This window comes from Stegodyphus dumicola, chromosome X1 (genome assembly GCF_044657685.1).
Source record: "Stegodyphus dumicola isolate Sdum_Otavi_A_Nest chromosome X1, ASM4465768v1".
Taxonomy (NCBI): Eukaryota; Metazoa; Arthropoda; class Arachnida; order Araneae; family Eresidae; genus Stegodyphus; species Stegodyphus dumicola.
The window spans coordinates 155003776-155029215 of record NC_140780.1 but is presented as its reverse complement, the minus strand read 5'-3'; the positions used below and the strand labels follow the sequence as shown (position 1 = coordinate 155029215).

Below are 25440 nucleotides of genomic sequence, written 5' to 3'. Positions count from 1 at the left end.
ATACACAACCACTAGATTGAAAGTAATCTTTGGAATAGGTGTAGTAATGAAATTTTTAAGTTTTATTGGCTTAGTATTAACTATTTCATAATCTGATTTTTTTTAACCTGACAAACAAATCCTCTCTTAACACTTTCTGTGCTGTAAGTACACAAAGAAAAGTGTTCTTTACAAGTAAGAATCGGTGATATGTACTGAAAAAGCATGACAGTTTCTTAAAGTTGCGATAATTTATATTATTAGTTTTAGATTGTAAAAATGGTGTGAAGTAAAAAATCAGTATTATTTTAAGGAATTAAAAAGCCTCCTCTCTCAGTTTTGACTTCTGTAAACTTATTAATGGCTGTCTCATAAGAGCATTTTCAAAGTATCCTTTTCTATGTAATTTTTGTAATTATGTTAATTGGTGCACATAGTCCAACTCATAGTAGTATAACTGTATCATAGTATAACTGTGTAACATAGTCTAACCGATTAGTGAAAACTGAAGTCTTGATGATGAATGGTAAACTATATAAACGTGGTAAAATGTGATGGCAAAATAAACCCACTCTTTAGTAGTAGAATATTAGAATATTCCAATATCTTACTCTGCCACTGCTCATAGAAAAGATTATGTAGTGTTTGAATTAATTCTTTCAGATTGTTTGAGAAAACCTTTAGTCACTCAGATACAGAAGCAAAACATGTTTAGGGCGAAAATTGGTTGGATTTAGATGTAATCCATCTATATGCATGTATTAAATAGACAATGAACAAGGTGAAGTACATTTCAGCAAGAATCTGTTTGGCACATGGTGTAACATAATGTACTTCATTATTGAACCTTTCTTCTTTAATAACATTTTTGGTATTGTCTTTTTCTCTTGACTTCTGTGAACAATATTTTTGGTTTCATATAAAAATAGTTTTCCCTCCCATTACTATTCTTATTTATAATACAATGAATTCTACAATTCTTTCTTAATTAAATGAAACACATTTTGCTGTATAATGTAGCATGGTAAATAATGAAGAATGCTTTACTGGGAAATAATCGGAATGCAAAAATTGTGAAAATCATTAAAATCTTATTCTCATTTCTCATGTCTTAATTTAGAATTTTGAGTGGGATGGATCTTGAGAGAAATATGCTATATGATATAAACTTTCTGCCATTTAATTTATTAAGGTGTTTTTATCACATTTCGGTATGTTCCGTGGTTTTACATTTTGTGCATGTATATTTCTCCCATTAGTTAATGTAGGTTTTGTTTCAGATTCTGTGATAGTATATGATTAAGCATAAGCAAATATCGTATATTATTACTGACTTTTTAAAATTACAAGCCGTATTATCAAATGTTTAAAAATTATTAATAAAATTTTTATTAATTTTATTAAAAAAGTAAATTTACTTTTTTCCCTCTGTTGATATAGTTCATAATCAAATTTATCTATGCTTCTGTGATTCTAATAGATGCAGTTTAGTATTTTAATATAAACATTGTGTTTTGCTAAATAATTAAGTAATTTGATGAAAGTTAAAATGTAACAAATTATTAGATTTGAGCTGTTCGTATGTGAAAATGTCTGGGGTAATTTTATGTAATTTAGTATGTGTGTAGACATTAAGTTAATTCGAAGCATGAGAGATGAAAAATGAGCAATGCCTCGCCGGGATTTGAACTTCGGATTTCTCGAATACGTGCCAAGCTTGCTGACCATTTCACCACAAAGGCATGCTAAGGAGGTGTGAGAAATACCTTATATACTTCCCCTTTTAAAGGGCGACTGGGGATTAGGGGACCCGGTCGCGAAATCCTAGTGGTCAAAAATCATTATCCACCACCTTTTTTAGTTCGGGTGCCTCTGTAGAGTTTTTAAGTTATTTTGATGTCAGGAAACTGATCAAATGAGCAATGCCCCCACCAGGGCTCGAATTTCGCACCTCTCTAATATGCACTGAGCATGCTGACCATTACACCATGAAGGCATGCTAAGAAGGCGAGAGAAATATCTCATATGTGGTATGTTATTTTTATGAATGTTTTTGCATATGTAGATATATATACTGTAATTTCCGGAAGAAAGGCTGCGGCGTTTACTTGTTTAAAACTTAAATTTTCAGCGGGTGCGGTGTTTCTACCCATGCGGCGCTTAGGTGCACTAAAAATAAAATATTTTCTATGATGGTCATTGTACATAGTTTGGATGGCCTTGTCATTGTGCATAGACTGGTGCTGTTCCCACACAAAAGACCACTCAGTTGCTTTTTGTGAACGTTATTTTGTTTACATTCTTTCCCTTGAACGGACCTACATGCCTTATTCACCCTAAATGAGATCTCAGAACAATAACATTCTTCCCCCTTTCAAATCAACATTCTCATCAGTTTGAATAGTCTCTCTCCTCTTCCAGGACCCATCCTCTCCCCACCCCTGCCTTTTCTGCAATTTTTTTCAAAGGCGGACACGACTCCACCTGCCTCGCAATAACGAACTCTGACGTATTTCCCCTTCAGCATGAATGGATTTTTCTTGGCATTCTGCCAAATACAGATCCCATCAGTTTGGGTACAAGTACTTGTTGGATAGTTTTAAGTAAGAAGGGAGCGGAAAATTTTTGAAAATGTCTCTAAACGGCATAGAAGCTATACATTTCTTACCTTTAATTTATTTTTGAGTTATGGTTTCATTTCATGCATTTTTCTTAACTGCTATGTCATATATTAGGACTTAGGTTGAGTTTTTGCATCTATACGGCCCATGACGATGTCACGCGCAATTTAATCTATTGCGGCGTTTACGCTGATGCGGCCTTTCTTCCGGAAATTACGGTAAATTTCTTATTATGAAAAACCTCACTGAGTGTATTGAAATTTTTATTTTTCAGATTACCATTTCAACATGATCCTTTATGCCTTAAACTGAAGAAGACAGTTTTGAAACTTAGCATTGAGTTAGCATCTACCACCCAGAGGGATCAATTTGCCGAACGTCCTCATGCTCTCATTAAAAGAAATGTAAGTTTACCTCATTATCTCCTATAATTTAGGTTAAATTAACACTCTGAATAATGTTTATTAGAGAAGTTAAGCAGCAAGAATTAGCATAATGTTGGTAAATTCTGCAGGACTAGTTTCATTGATTTAAATACAGAACCATCCTCTTCGGCTGCCTAAGTGCAAATGCCAAGGCAGCTAAAGAAGGTGGTTCTGCATTCAAACTATCAAAACTAGTCCTGCAAAATTTACAAATATTACGCTGAATCTTATTGCTGAACTTCTCCAGTTATCAGTGCCTCCTGTTAATCATTTTTCACATCAAATTAAAAAATTACCAATGTGTTATTGAATGTGCAGTTTCTTCATGAGTTATCAAGAAAGATAGTGTGTTTTTCTCTTTTAACAACATTATTAGACTGTAGTTTAACTTTTTATTAGTTTTTAAATGAAATTGTAAGAGGTGGAATGCCCTATTGTAGTAGCTTTTATTGCTCAAATATTGCTGACTGATCTTTCATATTTTAACAAATTAAAAGTGGTAACACCTGTAATATTCCATTGTATTAACATTCTAATTTTGTTTCATTGTGGGTGGAGATATTTTCATAGTTTCTGTTTTGTAAATTTTGTTTTTTCTTTTTTTAGTCACTTCATCTTGCTGAATTATGCGATAAATTTGTCCAGGGATCTAAAGATTCTTTAATACTACAGCCTGCTTCTTTAGATATTGCCATGATAAAGAAAAAGCCAGATGAAGAGTTGGTAAGTTTTAATTTATAAGTTGAACTTTCAAAAGCTGGTTTGAAACTTTCATATTTTAAAAGAGCATGATGAGGTCAATTTTCGACCCACAAGTTTCGATCAGTTACATAAGTATTTAATACATATTTTTTAAGGCTATCCTTTTTCTACAGTGTTTGACTTCCTTTCATTGTTTTGTAAATACATACTTAATAATTTAATATGGTGAATTTGAATTTATGTAATACTTGTTAGGAGATAGTTTCTGTAATATATTATTTTTTTATAAAAATAAGCAATAAACTCAATTGTAATGAACATTACATAAGTAGATGTTAACCTTTTCGCGACGGCGCACCTTTGTTTAAGACGCTCGTGCGGGACGGAAGAGAATCGAAGGCAGTCACCGTACAGGACGGAGGTTTTGCATCGCTAAGCCTAATTTTATAACAAAAATCAGAAAAACAAAAGTTTCGCTTCTAGCATTGTAATTTTTGGTATCATATTAGATTATTACTTGAGCTTTTATATATGTTAAAATTAGCCCTTAAAGCATTTTTTCTTTTATTTTACATAAAAATATACTTAAAAAATTGATTATCTTCTAAAATAATTTTCGGAAGGGATATTCAAATTATTCCAAAGTTTTAATTGATAAAATCCATCAATAAAGTTTAAAATTAATAAAAAGAACACAATAAAGACTATTTACAGTAAGAAGTAACAAAATTTAAAATGAAAACGAGTGTGTAAATCTCGAAGCAGAAGTATCACTTTGTAACTCTTAGAAAAAGTATCACTTTCTAACTCTTTAGAAAGTGAATCACTATTCTCATTTGCATTAGTTAATGGTTTACTAACCATACGAGGGTATTCTTCCTCTGATAAATAGCGCCTTCCGGCCATAATAGACTGGAAGTGAGGCTTTCCTAAATAAAAAAGAAGGAACGGAAATATATCTGAAGGCAATGCAAAATGTAAAAAAACTCCGCACAGTAACCCTAAAAGACCGTACATAGTAGAGGGAAAAAATAGAATAAAAAAAAGGATTGGATATAAATCAGATACGAGCATGTTTTCATTAGCACGCAGCGATTTAAAGAGCCTTCCTCTGTTTACTCTTTCCCTCCGCCTCCACCCTCAAACAGCTGATGAGTAAAATACCAAAGTCAAGCAGAATATATCAAACTCAAGGTCGGGAACCTAAAACTGTGTTCATTTCAAAAGTAATGGACAGGATGCCATCTAGTGGCCTTCAGAAAAATGTTCTACCTTAAAATGCATATACGCATAACCCTTCCTCTGAATGCAATCTTTACTGATGCGTGGATGGGACGCCCGGCTGTAAGAGATGTTGTTAGGGAATGCGTATATGGGACGCCCGTCCTGAAAGGGTTAAAAATAAGAATATAACAGCATTACTCTTCATTTTGCTTTTTTTTTAAACAACTGCTTATTTCATGTGCTTTTAAACACTTTTGATACATAGCGAAAATCGCTATTTGAGTATATTAGGTTTCTCATATTGTAATCTCTGTGGCAGTTTTTTGTTCTATTTCTTGGCCAGAGAAATATCTCTCTTGCATTTACTTAAAATTTCCCCCTTTTTTATTTTCTTTTTATCCAAATTTCACTTTAATGGAAACTGCAAGCCAATGTGATCATATATATATTTCTTAAATAAGCATGCCCTTATAAAGTCAGGGAAAGTAGGTTATTTGTCTTGCTGGAAAGGCTGTGACCATTAAGACCATTAATGGTCATATGTACTGTAAACTGTTATTTGTAAATGATAATTTTAGACTTGAATTTTATCACTGAGCATATTTATCTCGGGGAAGAGAGATATAACTGCTCTCGTTATGTATTTCTCTTCAGTGTCATGTGCTACACGGTATTTATTCAGCAACTGATTTGCTACTTCTGAGTAAAAAATATTAATATGTGTATGAGCAGTTGATGGTCTTTAAAGTGATCAGATTTTCTGAAGTCTGTTTAGAACAAGAGGGCAAGCAGTTATTATTTCAGGCAATTGTCATAAAAATAAATATTTCTCTGCCATTTGGTTGAATTCTCATAGTACCAGAATTTTAAATTTCATGATGATTACAAATTTGAGAAAGTTAGCATTAAGTTTGATTTTTTTTTCAGCTGTGGACATATATTATTGAAATATATGCACTGTTACTGCATTTAGTCCTAATTAATACAATGTGATAATTAATGATAGAGATTTGTAGGAAACACAGTTTCTCTAAGAATGGGCAAGCTATTTTTTTTCATAATTTAAAAACGTTTAGCAGAAAAGTAGTCCATATATATATTTTTTAATGTTTAAATCCAAAATCTATGAATATACTGATAAAGCAGACCTTGAGTAAGTATCAGAAATCTAGATTCATTAGTAATATTTTGTTTTCCTCATTGGTAATATTAAATCTAGACTCGTTAGCAATATTTTGTTTTGTTCTGTCATTATCCCTTTTGTTTGGAGTTTTAGTAAGTTTTTTTTTTTTTTTTTTAAATTAGGGTATACATATAAAATCTACGTATTCAGGAGTTCACATCATTGGTGGCATAAAAGATCAGGTATGTATTCTATCTTTTTTTCTTGTATTGCTGTAATCTGCATAAACATCTTACTTTGGTTTTTCTGGAATTTTTATGATATGAATTAAGTGTGCAGAATCTTTTATATATGTACCAGATTGGAATGTAAATCGTGTAGATAAGTAATTCAAGAAATATATTCATTCCAGAGCCCTGCAAAACGATGCAATAAGGTAGAGAAAGGGGATGAAATCGTGCAAGTAAATTATCAAACAGTTGTGAGTAATATTTGAAGCATTTGTACTTTTTTTGTACTGTATAATTTTTTTCCCTTCTCTGTGAGTATTCATTAAAAGAGTGGTGCACAATTTTTGTGTCTTGTAAACGTTTTATGGCATATTTCAATTCTGACAAATCTTGTGGATTTGATGGGTATGCCATAGATTTCAGTTAACCGCAGAACTAGGAGATGGAGTCATCTCGAGTAAATTTGCAGTTTCATGGTAACCGCTATCCCCCAACCTCACTCCATTAGATTTCTGCTTCTGGTGTTATCAAAGGTGTTCACATCAAATTCATGAGATTTGTTAGAATTGAAAGATAACATAAAATGTTAAGTTATAGAGATTCCTCCTGCTCTTTGTTCATTATTGTTGTCAACAATCTTCTGTATGCAATGCCTAGTTGTTCGTGACAGTGGGCCCGTTGAAAATATGTAATTGCGATAAAAGTTTTTTTTCTCTGTCCTCTTTTTGTGTTATTCGTCCCTTACAATGATCTTTTTGCAAATGTTTTATGCCAGCAATGTGTACGAGGTGTGAAAAAAAAATGTCTGGCCAATAAGCATTGTTCTTAGAGAATGAATTCTCCATGGCATTATCATGTTCAAAGTAATCCCCTTCAGCATTCACACAGCTCTGCATTCGGCGCTGCCGTTGCTGGTAATATTTTGTAACAAGGTTTTTAGAAGGCCACTCAGGAGATTCTCCGTTTTTACCTGAACCTCTTCAACTGAGGTAAAATAGCTTTCTTTTAAGGAAGATTTAACTTTAGGAAATAAAAAAATTCACATGGAACCAAATCAGGTGAATAAAGAGGATGCCTCATCACAGTAATGTTTTTGCTGGTCAGAAACTGCTTGACAGATAGGGCTGTGTGAGCAGGTACATTGCCCTGGTGCAAAGCCATCCATCACTCCACAACTGTGGCCCTTTTACCCCTAATTTTTTCACAAAGTCACTTCCATGTAGTTGTGTTGATTAACAGTCTGATCACTGAGAACCCAATCAATCATTACAATTCCAATAATATCAAAGAAGACAATTAACATTGCCATGAATTTTGATTTTTGACATGCGTGTTTTGTCTATTTTCCCTGAAAACTGCTCATGCCATTCAAACACATGGGCACGAGACAAAAGTTTCATCTCCATAAGCCTCAGTTAACATTTGAAACGTTTCCGTGGCTGATTTCTTAAGTTTCACAAGAAACTTGATGTTGATTCTCTGTTCGGTTTTTACATTAGGCATTTTTTCCCCAGCAGAATGCAGTTGCATATGTTCAGTCAATGACGCAGTACTCCCAATTGGTGTGATCGGATAAGTCGAGACTGGCAGCACAGATAAAGGAGGTGTGTGGGATGACATCACCAACACAGTTGTTGCCAGCCCTACTCTATTTTCAAGCTACACACTTAGTCTCGTTTTTTGGTGTCACACCTCGTATATTGCTCAAACTTTATGGTTTTTCAGTGCACTGATCAATTTGTGCATGAAAAAAGTTTCTGTTGTCAATTGAAAATTTCAAAATATTTTCACTGTAACCATAACCATAACCATGAGAGCTAAATTATTTTAAATAATCACAATCTCGAGAACATACCTTCAAATAAGAATATTTGAAATTTCAGTTTAGTTGGTTTTGCGCATAGGCTGTTAGAGCTTCATATATTCAGAAAGATTTTTTATGACCACCATATATATATATATATACTGAATTAAATCTAACATGCTGAACTTTTTGAAAATCAAAATTTTGTTTGCTTACATATAGATGGAATGTAAGCTTACAGATATTCATGGATTATTGGAATTCTGTATATAGTTTTATTGATAATTTTTTTTTTAGATTTTATTTTTAATGTTTTGTAACTGTGTGTTACCAGTTTTTAATTATTTCTAGCTGTAATGTAATTAAATGCTTAACATTTTCTATATTTAATTGTTATTTTTTATAAGCAGCAATAATTAATATAGTAATATTTTTCATTTTATTTTGAAGGAGATGTATCATGCATAATCTAAATCTGTCCTTTTAAAAATTAGTTTTCATCAATTCAAATTTTATATGTAAATAAATTAAATATTACAATTGTTGCTGCCTAGGCTGACATCAAAATTTGCTTAAAGCTTATTAGTAGCTTTGAATTTTTATGTAAATTTTTGTTTTAATGTATGTGCCAATTATGCATAAGCTATATGCGATATATATGCATAAGATATATGCTGTATGTGATATATGTGCATAAGATGTATGCTATATGTGATATCAAAACTGATAAATGTAAACTAGTAGTAAAAATATTTTCATATATTCAGCTGCTCATATAATAGTTTTTAGAGTGAATATGACCAATATTATTCAAACTTTTGTGAACAGAACTCCTTAACAAATTCTACAAAATGAACTCCCTTACAAATGTAATAAACACATCATTTTAGTCGAGTTATTTTACACATCACTTTAGTCGATGTGATTAATTTTGTAATTATAATAAATGTACTTTAAATAAAATGAAATTATATTTTTATGGCATTTGTTTATGCTGTGTTTTTTAAAATGGTTAAAGGTAATGGTAATGGTAAATTCATTCATTGAATTTCGTATATTGAATTATGATAGTTTATCTGATTTCAGCTGGTGTAATCCATCTAATTAAAAACAAACATACATTTACTGATACTTTTATTTAAAAAATAAAAATAGGTTATCAGTGGCATTAATTTGTTTGTAACATTTTTAGATTGGATGGCAACAAAAGAAACTTGTGACTGCTATGACTGAACATTATACTGAGCTACATTTAACATTAAAAAAGAGACCTCGTCACATAAATTTATTAGGAGAGGTATGCATATCCCCTTTGTTGTGTAATTTAAGCAACATTTACTTTTCTGGATGAAACTATTTAAAAGGCTGTTTAATACATTATACCATTCAGTAATTCCTTGCTCTTTTCTAAGTCAAATTTTCTTGCTCCTTATCTAAGTCGTTTTTTCAGGATTTAAAAATATTCTTTTATTTCTCTTACCAGGTCATGATTCTCAGACCATATCGTATTCCTTCAAAGAAAACGGCTAATAAATGCCATAAGTGGTCTGATGATAACCATGTTAGAGGCCAAGATACTTGTTCTACATCTAATGAAAGTGAATGTATTAGGTATGTTTAATACTATAAGTTGATTTTGAAAGCTTCATGAAACTCCATCATTTTAATTATTTTAAATCTGCATATTTAAACCTTATTAATCACTGATTAATCTATTGAGTTGAACTTAAAAGTGCAAAATTCTTTCAGTTTTCATATTTACGGTCTTTTCTTTGTTTCATAGTCTTTTTAATTTTTTGAAAGAATGTTTGATACAAGGTAATAAATGCTCTTCACTGTATATATTGAAATATGCTTCTAAACAAATAGCTATGAATAACTTTTTAAAACTGATTTCAAATTTTGTGTTTTGAATTTGAGTAATATACCATATATACCCGCATGCATATAAGTCGAGATATTTTGGACAAAAAAAGACTTCAAAGTGGGGGGGGGGGCGGGTCGGCTTATACGCGGGACTATAAAAAATTAAAAGAATCGGAAGTTCAAAAATTTCTTTATATAATGCAGTTGTTTTCTTCCCACTCTCAAATTGGACGACTTATCAAATAAGTCACTTACTTGAAGTAATTTCATGACTTAAATTATGTGACGAACTAATCACAGAGTTTCATACTTTAACTAGAGTAAGTTTTGATTAAACCAAAGAATTTTCGTCCCCCGAACAATCGATCAATATCAAGCAATAAAAAAGTTTTGCCAACACGCCAAGAAAAGAGAAATGCAGATAGTTTTTACGTACGTATAAGTCTTTATAATAGTTATTGTTCATTCATGAAATACTTTTGTTAACAGGCGGACACGTCAAAATTTCAAAAAATAGTCCACGCAATAACTGAACAGTTTTGAATATTTCTTTTAACTTTTAAAAAGGGAAAATGCAGACTGTTTGTCTGACGGCAGTAAGCTTCGTCCGTTGATCATTTTTAAAAAACTTTACTGAAAAACGTTGTGTTTCCATCAGGTGTGCTGGTTCGCGCCCATGAAAAGGGATGGATGGATGCTGACGTAACAGTCGATTGGCTTAAAAATGTGTGGGATAGAAGACCGGGAGCAGCTTTCAAAAAACCTTCTCTTTTAGTATACGATTCTTTTCGTGGACACTTTTCTGAAGAACTGACAAAAGTGACAAAACACCTAAAAACGACTGTGGCCGTAATTCCGGGAGGATTGACATCCGTCATTCAACCCCTAGATGTCTGCCTCAATCAGCCCTTCAAAGTAAATGTTAGAAAATATTGGGCAGAGTGGATTAAAATCATTTAAAAAATGTTGTATTAGCAACGAACTAGACGTCACGGAAGATGATGCTGTTTTTGAAAGGTGAAAATGACAACGAAGGCTCTAGTAGTGATTGTAATAATACAGAGTTCGAGACTGAAAATATGTATGACGAGCCAATGACGACAGAAGAGTTCTATGAAATGTTTGGCGAATCTGACGTTGAAGGATTTTGTTTATTTACCAAGGTATTTTTTATCGTATATTTACTTTTTTTCTCAGATGATTTTGAATAAATGTAGTACTTAAAAAATATTTTTCGAAGTTTCTCCATCGATTTCGGAAGTGGGTCGACTTATACGTGGGTTTCTTACTTTCTACGAATTTTTTATGTCGAAGTGGGGTGGGGGTGGGGGGTCGACACGCCGTATCGACTTATACGCGGGTATATACGGTAATATTTAGGACTTTCCTCCTCTGTTTAGTTGCAGTTATGGTTTATTATGTTTCAAAACACATTCATACTTTTAAATGTGGTAGAGAACTGCGATATGAATCATGTGCATTCAGGAAAGCATGATTGGGTATGCCACCTACGGCATAAGAGACACTATAAAATTACAATATTGAAAGCAGTGTGTAAAGAGCTCTATTGGGTGAAACAAAATTTAAACAACTTGTAGCCAAATGATGTGGTTTCACAAGAGGTATTTAAAGTTCTGACTATTTGCAGTGACACACACCATACTAATGCCATATTATTGCCAAACATTTTCAAAGATACTTAGAATTTGACAGATGTTAGCACTAGCAGTGGCAATAATTGCCATGATGTCAGAAGCAGTGGCTGTTTCATATACAATGGCTATGAAGATCCCCACAAAAAGAAATCAGTGCTGACTAAATCACATGGTGGTCAAATGATGGTTCCACCATACCCAATTCCTTTGATACCAAAAGGTCTGGTTCAAGTACTCATGTTCATGAATGGCATAATGGGCTGGGAGCAACAGTTGATGATGCATGTTCATGGAAACATCTTTTAATGAATCAAGCAAGAAATTTCTCCAGAAAAATCTGATAATTCTGAATATCCAATTGGAATAATAACATGTATGGGCAGACTGAGCAAACATCCGTGGTACCTGCTTACATATTAAGGGCAAACCAATGTTTCGCATCTAGTGAGTCTTTTGAGTGCGGATCCTCTTAGTCCCATATGCACATTTTTGTGGGTGTTGAAAACTTCTTCAAAGGATATTTCATCATTAAACAAAACAAAATTTTGTAATTCCTGCTCACCTGCCCTTTGCTGATGAAACCACTGCACAGATGTCGCATGTTGTGAATAATTTTTTTATCTAATGAATGTGAGGCTGTGGTATACAAAATGCACTATATGCAGGCATCAGATGTTTGAATCGCAGCAGCAACCATATGTGTATTTTTGCCTTGATTATTATCTGCAACATTCAACATGAAAGTGGATTATCTGGTCCGCACCTCTTAAGCAGAGGTATCACCAGAGCCATAGGCTAAGAAAATTTTCACTTTTAAAGCAAAAGCTCAAAGAATTAATAATGCCAATAAAGTAAATTTAGAAAACCTAGTATGAATTTTGAGGTCTTCTGACTAGATGTGTTGGCCTCGCCAACTTCTTTATTAAAAATTACATTACAGTATATTTAATAAGAATACAATGATATGAATTTGAACAATAATAATATTATTAAGTACAATCGAATATAAGCAATAATTGAACGTTACAAAAACATAATTGGTATAGTAGATACAATAGATATAAGTACAGAGAAGATTCATAGGAAGATACAATTTATAAGTACAATTCGGATTCATTATGATAAATATATTCCATAAAGTTTGCTAACAAAGAACAACACTTATCGTTCTTTATTAATCGTTTTAAAGTTTCTAAAGTCACAACTTGATTGAAGATTTCTCGTCGTTTTGTAGATACACTGGGGCATTCAATTATCATGTGGAGTGCGTCTGCAGATTCTTGTCCACATTGACACTTGCATGTCGTATCTTTGAGCTTGACTCTTTTTATATAAATCGGAAAGGCTCCATGATTCGTAATAATTTGATTTAGGAAGAAATCACTTCGGTGGCGTTTTTCCGATATGTTTGGTAAGAGCATCAAAGTATGACGTCCGGTTTCCTCATTATTCCAGTTTCTTTGCCATATATTGGAAACTTTAATCTTAGTCATCTTAATGATGTAGCTCATGGGAATCTTGCATTCTAGGTGCGTGTTTGAGTATATCCCTTGTTTGGCTAATTCATCAGCCTTTTCATTGCCGATAGAGCCTTGGTGTCCTCGAATCCAATGAAGTTTTGCTTTTGTATATGCTAGTAATTTCTTTATTGCAATAATATTCTGATTACAAATATCATACTTGTTTATAGATTTTAAAACGGCCTGACTATCCGAGTATATATGCACAGGTCCGTAGTGTGATTTTAACCATAACAATGCCGATTTTAGGGCCTGAGTTTCGGCTTGGTACACTGTGCAAGTCGTATCTAATTGAAACATGAATTGTTCTTGGCAATCGCCATTAGGAGGATTAAAGGAGCAAAAGCCTGCTCCAGTACCATCTTCATTCTTTGATCCATCTGTGTAAATTTCTAATCCTTGATTAGTGGGAGGCTTATTGTCCCAACCGAAGATTTGGATATGAGCAGGGTGAGAATGCCATTTATTGACTGGGAATTCTATTTGTTCCCTTGAAAACTCTAAGTCATCAAAGTTGAAGTCAGTCCATCCTCGTTTTGATCGTTGGATAATGCTTTCCATGTCCAGAAGAGCTGCAGTGGAAGTAGTCTTATAACATTTTGTCATTGCTAGAAGGGCAATGCGTTGAATAGCGTTTGCTTTATTTCTCATTTTTACCATGGGTGGATACCACCATGCTGGACACGCATATGTTATGGTACGTTCTATTGCTCGTTTATAGAGTTCTTTCAGAACGGGTTTGGGCAGTCCAGGTAATCTCAACAGATTATTCATTATTTTGCAGACTTTGGATTTGATATAGTCTAAATGTGGAAGCCAAGTAAGACATTCATCTATAACTATTCCAGGATATTGAATAGATTTTTGTCTCTTTATTGTGTAATCATTCATCTTTATTGTCAGTGCTGAATATGCTGCACCGCGTTTTTTGATTGCTATAAACATGGACTTTGACTTTTCGGGCGAAAATTGAAGTTTACACTGGAGTGCCCATTCTGATAATTTCTGTAGCGCATAGAAAACTTCAGCTATAATTTCTTTTGGTATATTATCCATTCCAGGTGCTTTGCCTGGATTTAGGGATTTGATAGCGTGCTCCACTTCTTGTACCGTGAAAGGTACGTCATTCATAGAGTTATATTGATTCTTCAGGTTATCGCGTATTTGTTTATGAAACTCTGTGTCTTCGTTTATTGTATCTTTAGGAAAGTGATAATCCATTAATAAATGGATAGTTTCTTCTATTGTTGAAGTCTTAGTCTGATCAGGTTTGAGTAACGCTTTTAGTTGAAAAGGAGATTGCATGTTCCCTTTAGCTATATCATAATATACCCCAAAGGGAGTACTGGGACTTAGTCGCTCCAGATATCTCCTCCAAGTCATTCTTTTGGCTTGCATGAGCTTTCTTTTATAAAGAGTGAGATCTTTTTTGTAAGCTTGTTTGTAGTGAGCCCTCAGCTCGTCATCATGAATGCATTTTTGGTATCGCTTTCGTAAAGTGAGAACTCGTTTTCTTAATATTGAGAGTTCTGGAGTCCACCAGGGAACTCCTTTATGTTGAGTTCGGACGTGTTTTCCGTTGGCTTGGATTGCCAAGTCACAGTATTCTTGTATTTTCTGTGTCCAATTGAGGATAAGTTGATTAAGATCAACCCTATCTTTAAGTAATTGAGGTTCCATAGAACCAAAAAAGTGTCCAAATTTTGCCTTGAGTAAAAGCCAATCCATTTGTGTTAATTTATATTTAACTCTTGGATTATGACTATAATTTTGAAACATAATTTCAAAATATATGTAACAGTGATCACTTAAAGTGATACTGTCCAAAACTTTCCAATTGTGGATAAAGGGCATGGAAGAGACTGATCTAGAGGCAGTAATATCATTCCAGCTTTTTCCCCTTGAACAGTTGTAGGTAGGGGGACCGTCCGGATCATTTTCTATGACAAGTCGTTGGGTTGTCAAGAATTCTCTGAGTGTGCATCCTCTGGGATCCTCAAATGGGGAGCCCCAGAGCTCGCTCTTCGCATTTAAGTCACCAAGAATTAGGAGATCATGACGATCATCGAAATTACGTTCCACTAAGTTGAGTAAAGTTATTAAGTCTGTTAAGTCCGTAATAGGCTGACTATAACAGTTAAAAATAATCATTGTCCTTTGTTCAATCTTCAGAGTAATGATAATTAAGGTTGAAGATGCATAGGTGTTTAGAACCGTAATAACCACCACTGTTGCCGTTTTGGGATGTTCATTTATAGAATAGATGACTTTAGTTTGAGTCGGATTACCGACCGGCTTATCAGTTATGCAATACGGTTCCTGAACAAAAATAAGATCATATTCAAAGATACAAGACTTAAGTTGTGCTGTTGCTACGTGTGACCTCGCAAGGTTGATCTGCAACGCTTTAATATTTTGTACAAGATCACTAGCCATAATTAATTTTCTTTCGAAGATCTTCAATCTCTAGCAATCGGCTAGGACAATCTTTTGAAAAATTGAAATGCTGCTCATTTAATTGCTTGTCTCTATTCGCATTTCTTTCTGCACAATTAATGCATCTTTGGTAATTACTTTCACAGTTTTTGTAGGAATGTCCCACTTCTCCACAATGTCCGCATGCCTCCTCTGTTTGGCATTGTTTAGAAATGTGTCGATATTGACAGCATTTAAAGCACTGGGTTGGTCTTAGGTATTCTCTTAGATTAAATCTTTCCCAGTTGATACACAATTTACGTAGTTTTGTTAGATGTTTGAACACCTCTGGTGAGGTTTCACAAATCCAATGATTTCCATTTTTGTGTTTAATAGAGAACTTGACCATGAAGCCATCACCATCGATGCCTTTGTTTTGAGCTAATATTGCTTCCTTGAACTCTTCTTTAGTCAGATCTTTAGGAACATCATACACTATGATTTTGGGAAGCCTTCGTGTAGGACGAACAATTTGTAAGTCCTTTTTAAGTTCTGGTAAAGTATTGATCTCGTTTTCTAAAGTTTCCAAATCTTCTGCCTTGTTAGTCTCGATTAAGAGACTGCCTTTTGCCACATTTTTTAATCTTTTAACTCCGATATGGAGCTTTGTTGGATCAATAGTTTTTAGAAGTTTCTTTCTAATGTTATCGGGTTTATCCCCTTCATTTGCGGGGTATGGAATAGTGACATGTTGTTTTTCAGGTCGTCTCCGTGTTTTTGATCGATCTCTAGCTGGACGCTTAAGTACGTCCGCGTAAGAGTCTTTAGTAGCTGTAGTTTGTTGGTGGATTTGTCCTTCCAAGTGTGCCATCTCGACACACTGTTCTGTTAGGAAATTAAACATCAATTGAAATTGATGTCGAATGTCAGCTGCTACTAATTTATTTACGCCAGAGGCTTTGTTTGTTAGAATTGTCTCTAAGTTGGCAATGTATGCCTGTCCCTCCTTTAGAATGTCCTTAGAGCTCATTTTTGAGCAATGTACTGTTATTTAGTCTCTTAACGTAAGTGTTGTACACTAGGTCTGTAGACCGACCTGGTACCCTGGGGTTCACACCAAGTCAGTAAGTAGTAGGCACTTTTTGCTCAGGCTTTCGACCCTCCCTGGAGAGGGAGCCCCCTGACCATACCAAGGTACCCGAGCACTGGGAAAGCACAAATTAGAAACTGAATAAATAAAATTCAAAATAATATCAGAATCGCACGATAAAATCGCATACAAGTCATATTTCCAAATCGTTTTCCCCGGGGGTCTGCAACATTCAACACTTTTCTTCCATAATAAGAGTTCAAATCAGTTATGGCCACCTGGTATGCCTCGTCGTAATCCTGTAGGATCAGTGATACAAATATGCAAACAATTCTTGCTATGGTGCACATCTCGTAAGTTGCTTTTCCTGATACATTCCTGCTGCAATTTGTCCATTGATTTATCAAATGAACCCATGATAAATCAACATTAAAAAAGCTGCATGTTTTCCATTTGATATTACAAATTTTAATGAGGAAGCCCAGGCTTGGAATGCTGGCACATAGCACCACCTATTTGTTTTCAATCTTAATTTTTGTATGTGAATATGGTTTCCCCTTAATGTTTGTATGCGGAGTTTTGAAAGTCATACTATAGCTTCTGTTTAAGTTTATGTTAATACAGTAGTGCAGTTAAAGACTTTTTTACTGTACACCTATCCCTCGATTTACATGGAAGTTTAGGCCAATTTAGTTTGGGCTTTATAGTTTGGGCCAATTTAGTGATCTGAGAATATTCATGCTCTAATGGCTATCTATCATTCTCATCTTGAACAGCATCCACCCATATTGCTTTCCAGCATGTGTTGAGCATTGATTGTTTAATCTGAGTATATGTCAGTGCAACATGCTTAACACATTCTAAGATTGTAAATTTTTTCCAAGTATCCATAAGAGTAAGAGATTCATCATTCTCCATTTGTTCTAAAATATACTTAAAGGTTTGATTGGTATTCAATGCCTTAAAAGTCAAAATTATGACTGTAATAAGGAAGCTGTATTCTTTGGTAAAAAGACAACTTTTACATTTTCGTGTTGTAAATCTTGAGGATGACCAGGTGCATTATCAATTAACAGAAGATCCTTAAAAGGCAATCCCTTTTTACTTAAATAATTTTTGATATCTGGGACAAGCACATTATGAAACCATTCATTGAAAGCTATGGCAGTGACCCATGCTTTCTTATTAGCCATCAAATAAACGGGAAGGTTATTGATGTTCCTTCCTTTAAATGAGCAGGGTGTTTTTGATGAAGTGCCTGAAGATGATGGTTTTCGCCTGAAGTGTTGCAACCGAAAAGAATTGTTATACAACTTTTCGATACCTTATGACCACTAGCTGAATTGCAAGCTTTAGCTAAATAGGTTCTTTCAGGCATTTTTTTTTTTTCCCAGAACAACCTGGACTCGTCAGCATTGAAGATCTGATCAGAAGTGTAGGAGTTGGCGGCAATAATTTCAGCAAATTTTGCTGAATATTGTTATGCTGCATCCGAATCAGCAGATGCACTCTCTCCTTTCAATCGTGGATTATGTAAAGAATGTCTTTGTTTAAATCACTCAAACCAACCCTGACTTGCAGAAAGACACTTTTTTTTCATCTGAGGAAGTCGACGGTGACTGAATCTTAAGTGAAATCTTTAAAGCCTATAATAGCATTAGTATCAATTGGAATCTATTTTTGATTTTGGTTTCTATCCATATCACTAATGCCTTTTCTATATTTTCCATTGTATCATCTCTTACGTATGAAACTGTAAGAGTTGCTACAAGTTCCAGCTACTACACTTTTTCTAATAGAGACTTCATTTTTTCTAATTGTCTTTATTGTGGCTTCATTCATGAAGTAAAATTTAGCAACATCTGTTACTCTTCTCTATTACGTAGGCGATCTAATATTTGAATGTTTATTTCTAAAGAAATAACTTCTTTTTATTTGATTTTTTTCAAATCTTTTGGCTTTATAAAACCTTAAAAAATTATGTAAATTATAAAAATGCCACAAAAAATATAAATGTTGAAAAACTTACCAGTAAACATTCAAATATGTAGATAAAAATGATGTAAGCTCTTCTGCTAAAATACTGATACGGCACTAGTTCTCATGAACCAAATAGCTTTACTGTTGTGAAAATACATATATATACTACGGGGATTCCCCATCTTTGTTGTTGCCACCAGTGTTACCAGAGGAATGAGATTAAAAAATGACTTCAGATATATGTATTTGCATATATACAGCCGAATATACATTTTTACCAAGTTTTTGAAATCTGTGAATTTTTAAACTGTGTAAAACTGAAATCGTGTAAAACGAGTACCGTATAAATCGAGGGATAGGTATAGTAAGCACTTTTTTACCTTTTTCTTTCACCTTGCTCTATCTAGTAGTGATACACAGTTGTCTCTTGTATTATGCAGGATAGGCTTCAGCATAAAGCAAGTTTGCAAATTTACAATCTGTAATTTTTGCTATCCTCTAAAGTCTTGGGTCCACCAGTTTTACTGATGACCTAACAATTAGATTAACGCTTATTTTTCATGATACATACAGTTTTTGTAATGTATTCATGCCATAAAACAAGCTAGAAAAAAGAAAAGCATTTAATAAGATCAGCAAAAATGAAAGATCTTAAACCTGTCACATTTGTATTTTCATATAGGGTGAAAACACTAAGCTGTTATGTGTATCAAAAATTTGAAAAAAAAAAAAAAAGTTATGCAGGGAAAAGGAATATTTATTTACCGATTGAAAAATTTGATAAAAAGCTCAGCAGTAATATGATTGCTACACATTTTATACATTCGTAATATACCTTTAATTTTTTTTTTATTTGTAAGCTGTATAATTTGTCTTCTACCCTTCCAAATTGCTCCAGATCTCTCCCAAATTTTTCTAATATGTTTATTGACTAAAACTCCAGATATAAGGAGACTTACCAATTCAAACCTGCATAATTCAAGGATCATTGTAATTTGTTATACTAAATTTGGTTTTTATGAAGAATTATCTTTTTTTAGAGATGATTTTAATGATGATGAAGATGATTCAGCATTTTTACCAGCTTCTGTAAATCATCTTATTTTGGCTAAAGAAGCTTCTTCCCACCATCGATTATTTCCTGGCACAACACCATTTGCTGTACAGAGGAGAGCTACTGTGAGTGGTGCATCTCCTACTATATTGAAACCACCTGTAAATATAGAAGATTTAGTAAATGGTGTGCCTCGTATGAAAGGAAATGACAACTTTGGACGCAGTATATCTCATGATCCTTCATGTCCTAAATTAAATACTGAAGATGTCTTAAAAAATCCAAAATCAAGTAGTCATCATGAAGAAGAAAACAAGGAATTAGTTCTTGATTCTGATAAATCTTCTGAAATATTAGATGATAAACCTGCAGCAAATACAAAATCACTGTCAAATACACTGTCAAGTCCACTTGATTCCACTTGCGGAGAAATTTGTAAAAGAGATCGAAGTCCTGTTCCTCTTATGGATGCTTTACCTGTTCAAGAAGAAGGAACCGTTCTGGAAAACAAGAGCTTGAGTAAAGAAGTAGATTCCTTTGTCACGGAAACTAAGTTTCCTAGCTCGTGTGTTAAAAATGTCAGAAACTGTGCTGTAGCTTCAGCAAAAGCTGACGAAAACAGTCATTCATCAGGTAATTATGATGCATTATGATTAACTAAATTACAATTTTTTAAAAGTTGGATTTTAAATTAAAGTAACTAATTTTAAACTCTGATTGAAGTACTAATTAAAAAAGAGCCAATTTTGTGAGTGTAAATAAAGAGAAGGCCAAAACTTAAATTGTTTTCTATTTTTAATTTTAGAAATAATTTTAATGTTTTTAAAATTAGAAAACTCTTATAGAGGAACTGTTGTCAACTCGTGTTCTTTATCTAGAAAATAGTAAATAATTGAATAAAATAATAATAATAGTAAATGACATTTCTAATTTTCGGGATGAGCAAAATTATATTTCTTTATTTCAATTGCTGTTAAACTATTCTAGATTTTTTAAGGTATTTTAATGTTGTAATTTGTTTTCCATTTAAAAACTGAAAATTTGCATTTCTTTGTGGGAGGCTAAGAGAGGGAGCTTTGGAGATAGTTTCTTTTTTATATCATTTTGTTCTTCAGAAGAACTGCACATCTATGTTGTGTCATTTTTTGTTGCACAATTATTCTCCTGTGGAAAGTTTCTGGAACAACATTTGTTTATCTTGTATTAATTTTTACTGGATTTTGTTATAGAGTTACCAGGTTTAATAAAAAATGAAATAGGAAATAGTTCATTATTTCCAGCCAAATGACATTTTGCCAAAAAATCATGAGTATTTGAAATCTCAGGTAATGCAAGCATTCATGATGCATGATACATACCTGTAAAATTAACAGACAAATTAAAAGACCAAATAATAAAGTAAAAACGTGAAAGAATAAATGTGTGTTTAGAAAGAGTGACATCTCTTTTAAATCCAGTTTAACCTGGTTCTTTTATTGTTTATCTATCTAAACGGCAGAGTCATTTTTCTTGTACTGAGAAGACGTATAAAAAATTGCTTATACAAAAAAATTTGCTTTTAGATGAAATGTTATAACATTAAATTTTGTTACAAATTAGGTAAATCTGCTACCGAAACATTAGAGGTGATTTCAACAGTATATGATGATGCATTATTATCAAGAACACAAGTGTATGCATAGTACAACTGCTTTAAAGGTGGGCAAAAAAGCATTGAAAATGAGCTATAGTGTGCCGTTCTATTTTAAATAATGAAGAAAATGTAGATAAAAATCTTTCTTTGATAAAAACTGATAGACATGTAAGCAACTTTCAGACATGCTTGGGATAAGCAAAGAAAGCTGTATGTTAATTTTAATTGAAAATCTGAAAATGAGGAAACTTTGCTCAATTTGTGCTGTGTATTTTGACAGCATAAAGAAGACAGAAAAGCATGCTCAAAAGCTTTGCTGACTGCTGTGGCACAGAACAACAGTTTTTTAGTTTATCTTAGTGGGAGATGAAACATGGTGTCTACAATACAACCTAAAAATAGAAAGACAAAATGCAGAATGGAAAGGATCATCTCCCATATGAAAAAAAGCACACTTGTTGAAACAAAGACTAAAATAATGCTGATTGCATTTTTTTTTATTACAAAGAATTTAGCATGAATTTGCCCCTAAAAATCAATTAATTAATCAGTATTTTGAAAGAAAGTGCTTTTTCAATTGTAAAACAGGCTAAGGTGACTTCGTAAGAAACTTTCTGATTGTGGAGAATGGTTTCTTTTACACAGTAATGCTACTCTGCATACAGCATTGTCTGTACAGCAAAATCTTGCTAAGCATTCAAGTATAGTGATAAATCACCCGCTATATTCCCCCGACTTATTGCCAACTAATTTTTTCCTTTTTTGAAGCTTAAGATAGCCATGAAAGGACAGTACTTTGAAAATATATTGGCTGTTAAATAAAAAGTTACATGTTAGGTGAACTTTCAGCTCCAGTGTCTATAAACAGTGTTTTGATGACCTGAAGATAAGTTGGAAAAATTGTGTAGACTCTTGTCATTATCAGTATCTTTTTTTTTTTTTATTTATGAGAAATTTTACGGTTACTTTATGGGCAAAACTTGTGTGTTGGAAATACAGTGTTGCTAATGCTGACAAAGTGTTAAAAGTGGAAATTAGTTTGAGGAAAGTTGCTTCATACTTATTTAGCTGCATTCAAGTGAATGTAGTAACATGCTTGGGGGATAACCATATTTGATGTGATTCCAAGCAATACCCACTGCAGATTAAAAAACATTTTAAATTAATCTGTATATGTTGTAAATATATTTCATTACCAAAAGGGCTGGATAGAGTTTTGGTAGTGTAGTGACAGATATCGTCTAATAACAGAAGATTGCTGATTAATTTCCCATTTAATGTGTATTGCAAACTGTAGTAGCTTGTGATAACAGTTAGCTCATTAGACCAATTGAGAACATATACATTGCTTTTAAAAGTGCATATCCAAAAATTGCATACATATATATATATATATATATTAAATAATCAATATATGTATATATATTGATTATATCATATATATACATATAAATTTTAACAAACATGTATATAAGTAAAAAAGCAAATTTAAAGTTAAAATAATGTGCATACATATAAATGCATATCCAAAAATTGCATACATATATATATATATTAAATAATCAATATATGTATATATATTGATTATATCATATATATACATATAAATTTTAACAAACATGTATATAAGTAAAAAAGCAAATTTAAAGTTAAAATAATGTGCATACATATAAAAGATTTAATTTTCGAACTTATCTACAATATCATTTAAATTCAGATAGCATAAGTAAATCAAGTGCAAAACTAAAACATGAAAATAAATTCACCAATTTAGCAAATTAAAATTAATCTAAAAATTTTTTTAAAAATGCATAAGTGAATGACTGTTGAGCAGGCAGGAGACAGACTTATCGAGGGAAGTTGCCTCCAAACCTAACTCTTCAATCATTCAATTCGTGTTTTGTCATTCATGCAAGCAAGGGTAAAAGTCAAAACCAAAAGTAGTGAAGAATGTCCAAAAAGAAATACCAACTGAGTGGTACCTTGAGTAATTAGCAATTAAAAATTAAAGGTCTAAAGGAAAATACCAATAATGAAATATTTTGAGAAATAAGCAATGTAAAGTTTAGTATTAAATTAAACCTTTTTAAAAAATAAAAAATTTTCCAGAAAAATTAAATTAATTTAGAAACCAATGCATTTTAGAAACCCTTGTCTACAGAAACCTCCCCAACACGAATATGCATATTAATCAAAAAGAAACTAAAAAAAGAACTAGACAAATTAATATAAACCAATAAGAAACTAAAAAGAACTAATTCATAATTTATAAAAAACAAATATATACTTAAAAAATATAATTACATATCTAGAAAATACTTAAATACTACATAAAAAATACTTAAAAGCAAGTAAATTTTTGACATTTTATGTCTTAAAAAATTCCCCAAATTTTTTCAAGTAAAATTTAAATTTTGAAAAGAAATCCTTAAATTTTTTTTTTTTTTCAATTTAAAGAAAGAAAAAGTAAGTTAAAAAAAAAATTCCCAGAAATGTCCTAGAAATTTCCCAAAAATTCCTAAGAAATGTTTATTAAAAGCTAAATTTAAAGAAAGAAAATATTGAAAGTTTTAATAAACTTGATTCCAACTGGTATATCAAAACTTTACTAAATACTGGCTAAAGTATGGTTATTCAATTTATTCTTTTGAAACAATATGTATACATATATTAAATAATGAATATATTTAATATGTGTATATATATTGTTTCATATATATGTATATTTGCATATATATGTATATATTAAATAATGAATATATTTTAGACCAATTACAATTTTCTAATTCTGCTGTGGACAAGCAAAATTGCTTGTTTTGGGAAGGTGCAGACGTTCAGTTCTCTGGTCGCCGCCCAAGTGCGCATGACATATCTAATGAAATTGCTGGAAGTAAGCTTACAGACATCAATCCTATGTTCTTAAGAAAATTTTCGAAGATTGACACTTCTCCATTATGTCATGTAAGTCAGCTGAATTTGATTGCTTTATTAAAATATACTTTTCATGTATATTTATTAACACTAATTTCAAAGTATATTTTTATTATGATGCATTAGTTGTATTAAGTGATTTTTTGCTAAATTTTGGATTATTTATTTCACAGGGAAGTACTGATATGAAAGGAAATTCTAACAATGAAAGCGCTGAGATGAGCAGGTATTGAAATTTTAAACATTCAGTCTTGGAAAATCTTGTATATTGCAGTGTGTTCATGCTGAGAAATTTTATCAAGATACAGAGAATTAAGCATATTAATGCTTTAAATTTTGAATAAAGGTCATTTATGTTATGAGTTTTTCATCTGCTATCTTGTGAAATAACTGCGGGCCAATTTTCCTTTTGGTCAAATGCGGAATGGATCAAATCATTAAATATCATTATTTCTTCCAAGTGTTAGTTCCTGACAGGTGTGCAGGCTGCATGAGGTTTTCATGGTTCTTCTCATGTCATTGAGAATGGAAGCTAATTTCTGTTAAAAAGATCTCAAAACCATCCTTCTTAAGGCAGATTGCCATTGTGTGCTCTATCATAACTGAATAACCAGCCAACCATAAAAGTTTTGCAGTAGTACATATTTACATTACTTTCATATGAAATTAGTTTGAAAAAACAGTCAAATTAGTTAGTGTCAGATACACACATTCATAATAATTTTCAAAGTCATGAAATTGCTTTTGCTACTTACTGTGTGTGTATTTTCACATATTCTCGGTGATAATATTTTGGCACTAAGAATGTTTTTGCTGGCAATTATATCCAGGGACATCTTGATAACCTTATCTACTGTTGTATTGAATACTTTTTCTGACAGTCAGCAAATATTATTGTTGTGTTGAGTAGGTTATCCCTTCTGTTTCCATTAAAATTTTTGCATTTCTGTTTTGAACTATTTAAAAAAAAATACGTTTTCTATGACAAGAGCAATCAATAATACATTGCTCAGGTTGTCTAGCATGGTTTTCCAGTTTTGTACCACTACATGCAACAGCAAAAATATAAATTCTATGGTAATTTTTTATTGTTTTTATTTTGTATAGCATGTAATTCTTTGAAGTAAGTTTGAGTTTTCTGAATTATGTGTTTGATTTTTTGTTGTTGCTTATTTTCACCTCTGATAC

The 25440-nt window shown here is 32.4% G+C and overlaps 1 protein-coding gene across 2 annotated transcripts in view; it reads left to right on the top strand.

The window, feature by feature from the left end:
* LOC118180902 (uncharacterized) overlaps positions 1-25440 on the top strand; it is a 113650-nt gene that overhangs the window by 24890 nt on the left and 63320 nt on the right. For both annotated transcript variants that reach the window (XM_085807926.1, XM_035349978.2), the window contains exons 4-12: positions 2875-3004; positions 3632-3748; positions 6257-6316; positions 6487-6555; positions 9301-9405; positions 9592-9719; positions 19675-20321; positions 24089-24282; positions 24426-24478. In XM_085807926.1, coding sequence (XP_085664052.1) covers positions 2875-3004; positions 3632-3748; positions 6257-6316; positions 6487-6555; positions 9301-9405; positions 9592-9719; positions 19675-20321; positions 24089-24282; positions 24426-24478 — 1503 coding nt within the window. The remainder of the gene's footprint in view (positions 1-2874; positions 3005-3631; positions 3749-6256; positions 6317-6486; positions 6556-9300; positions 9406-9591; positions 9720-19674; positions 20322-24088; positions 24283-24425; positions 24479-25440) is intronic.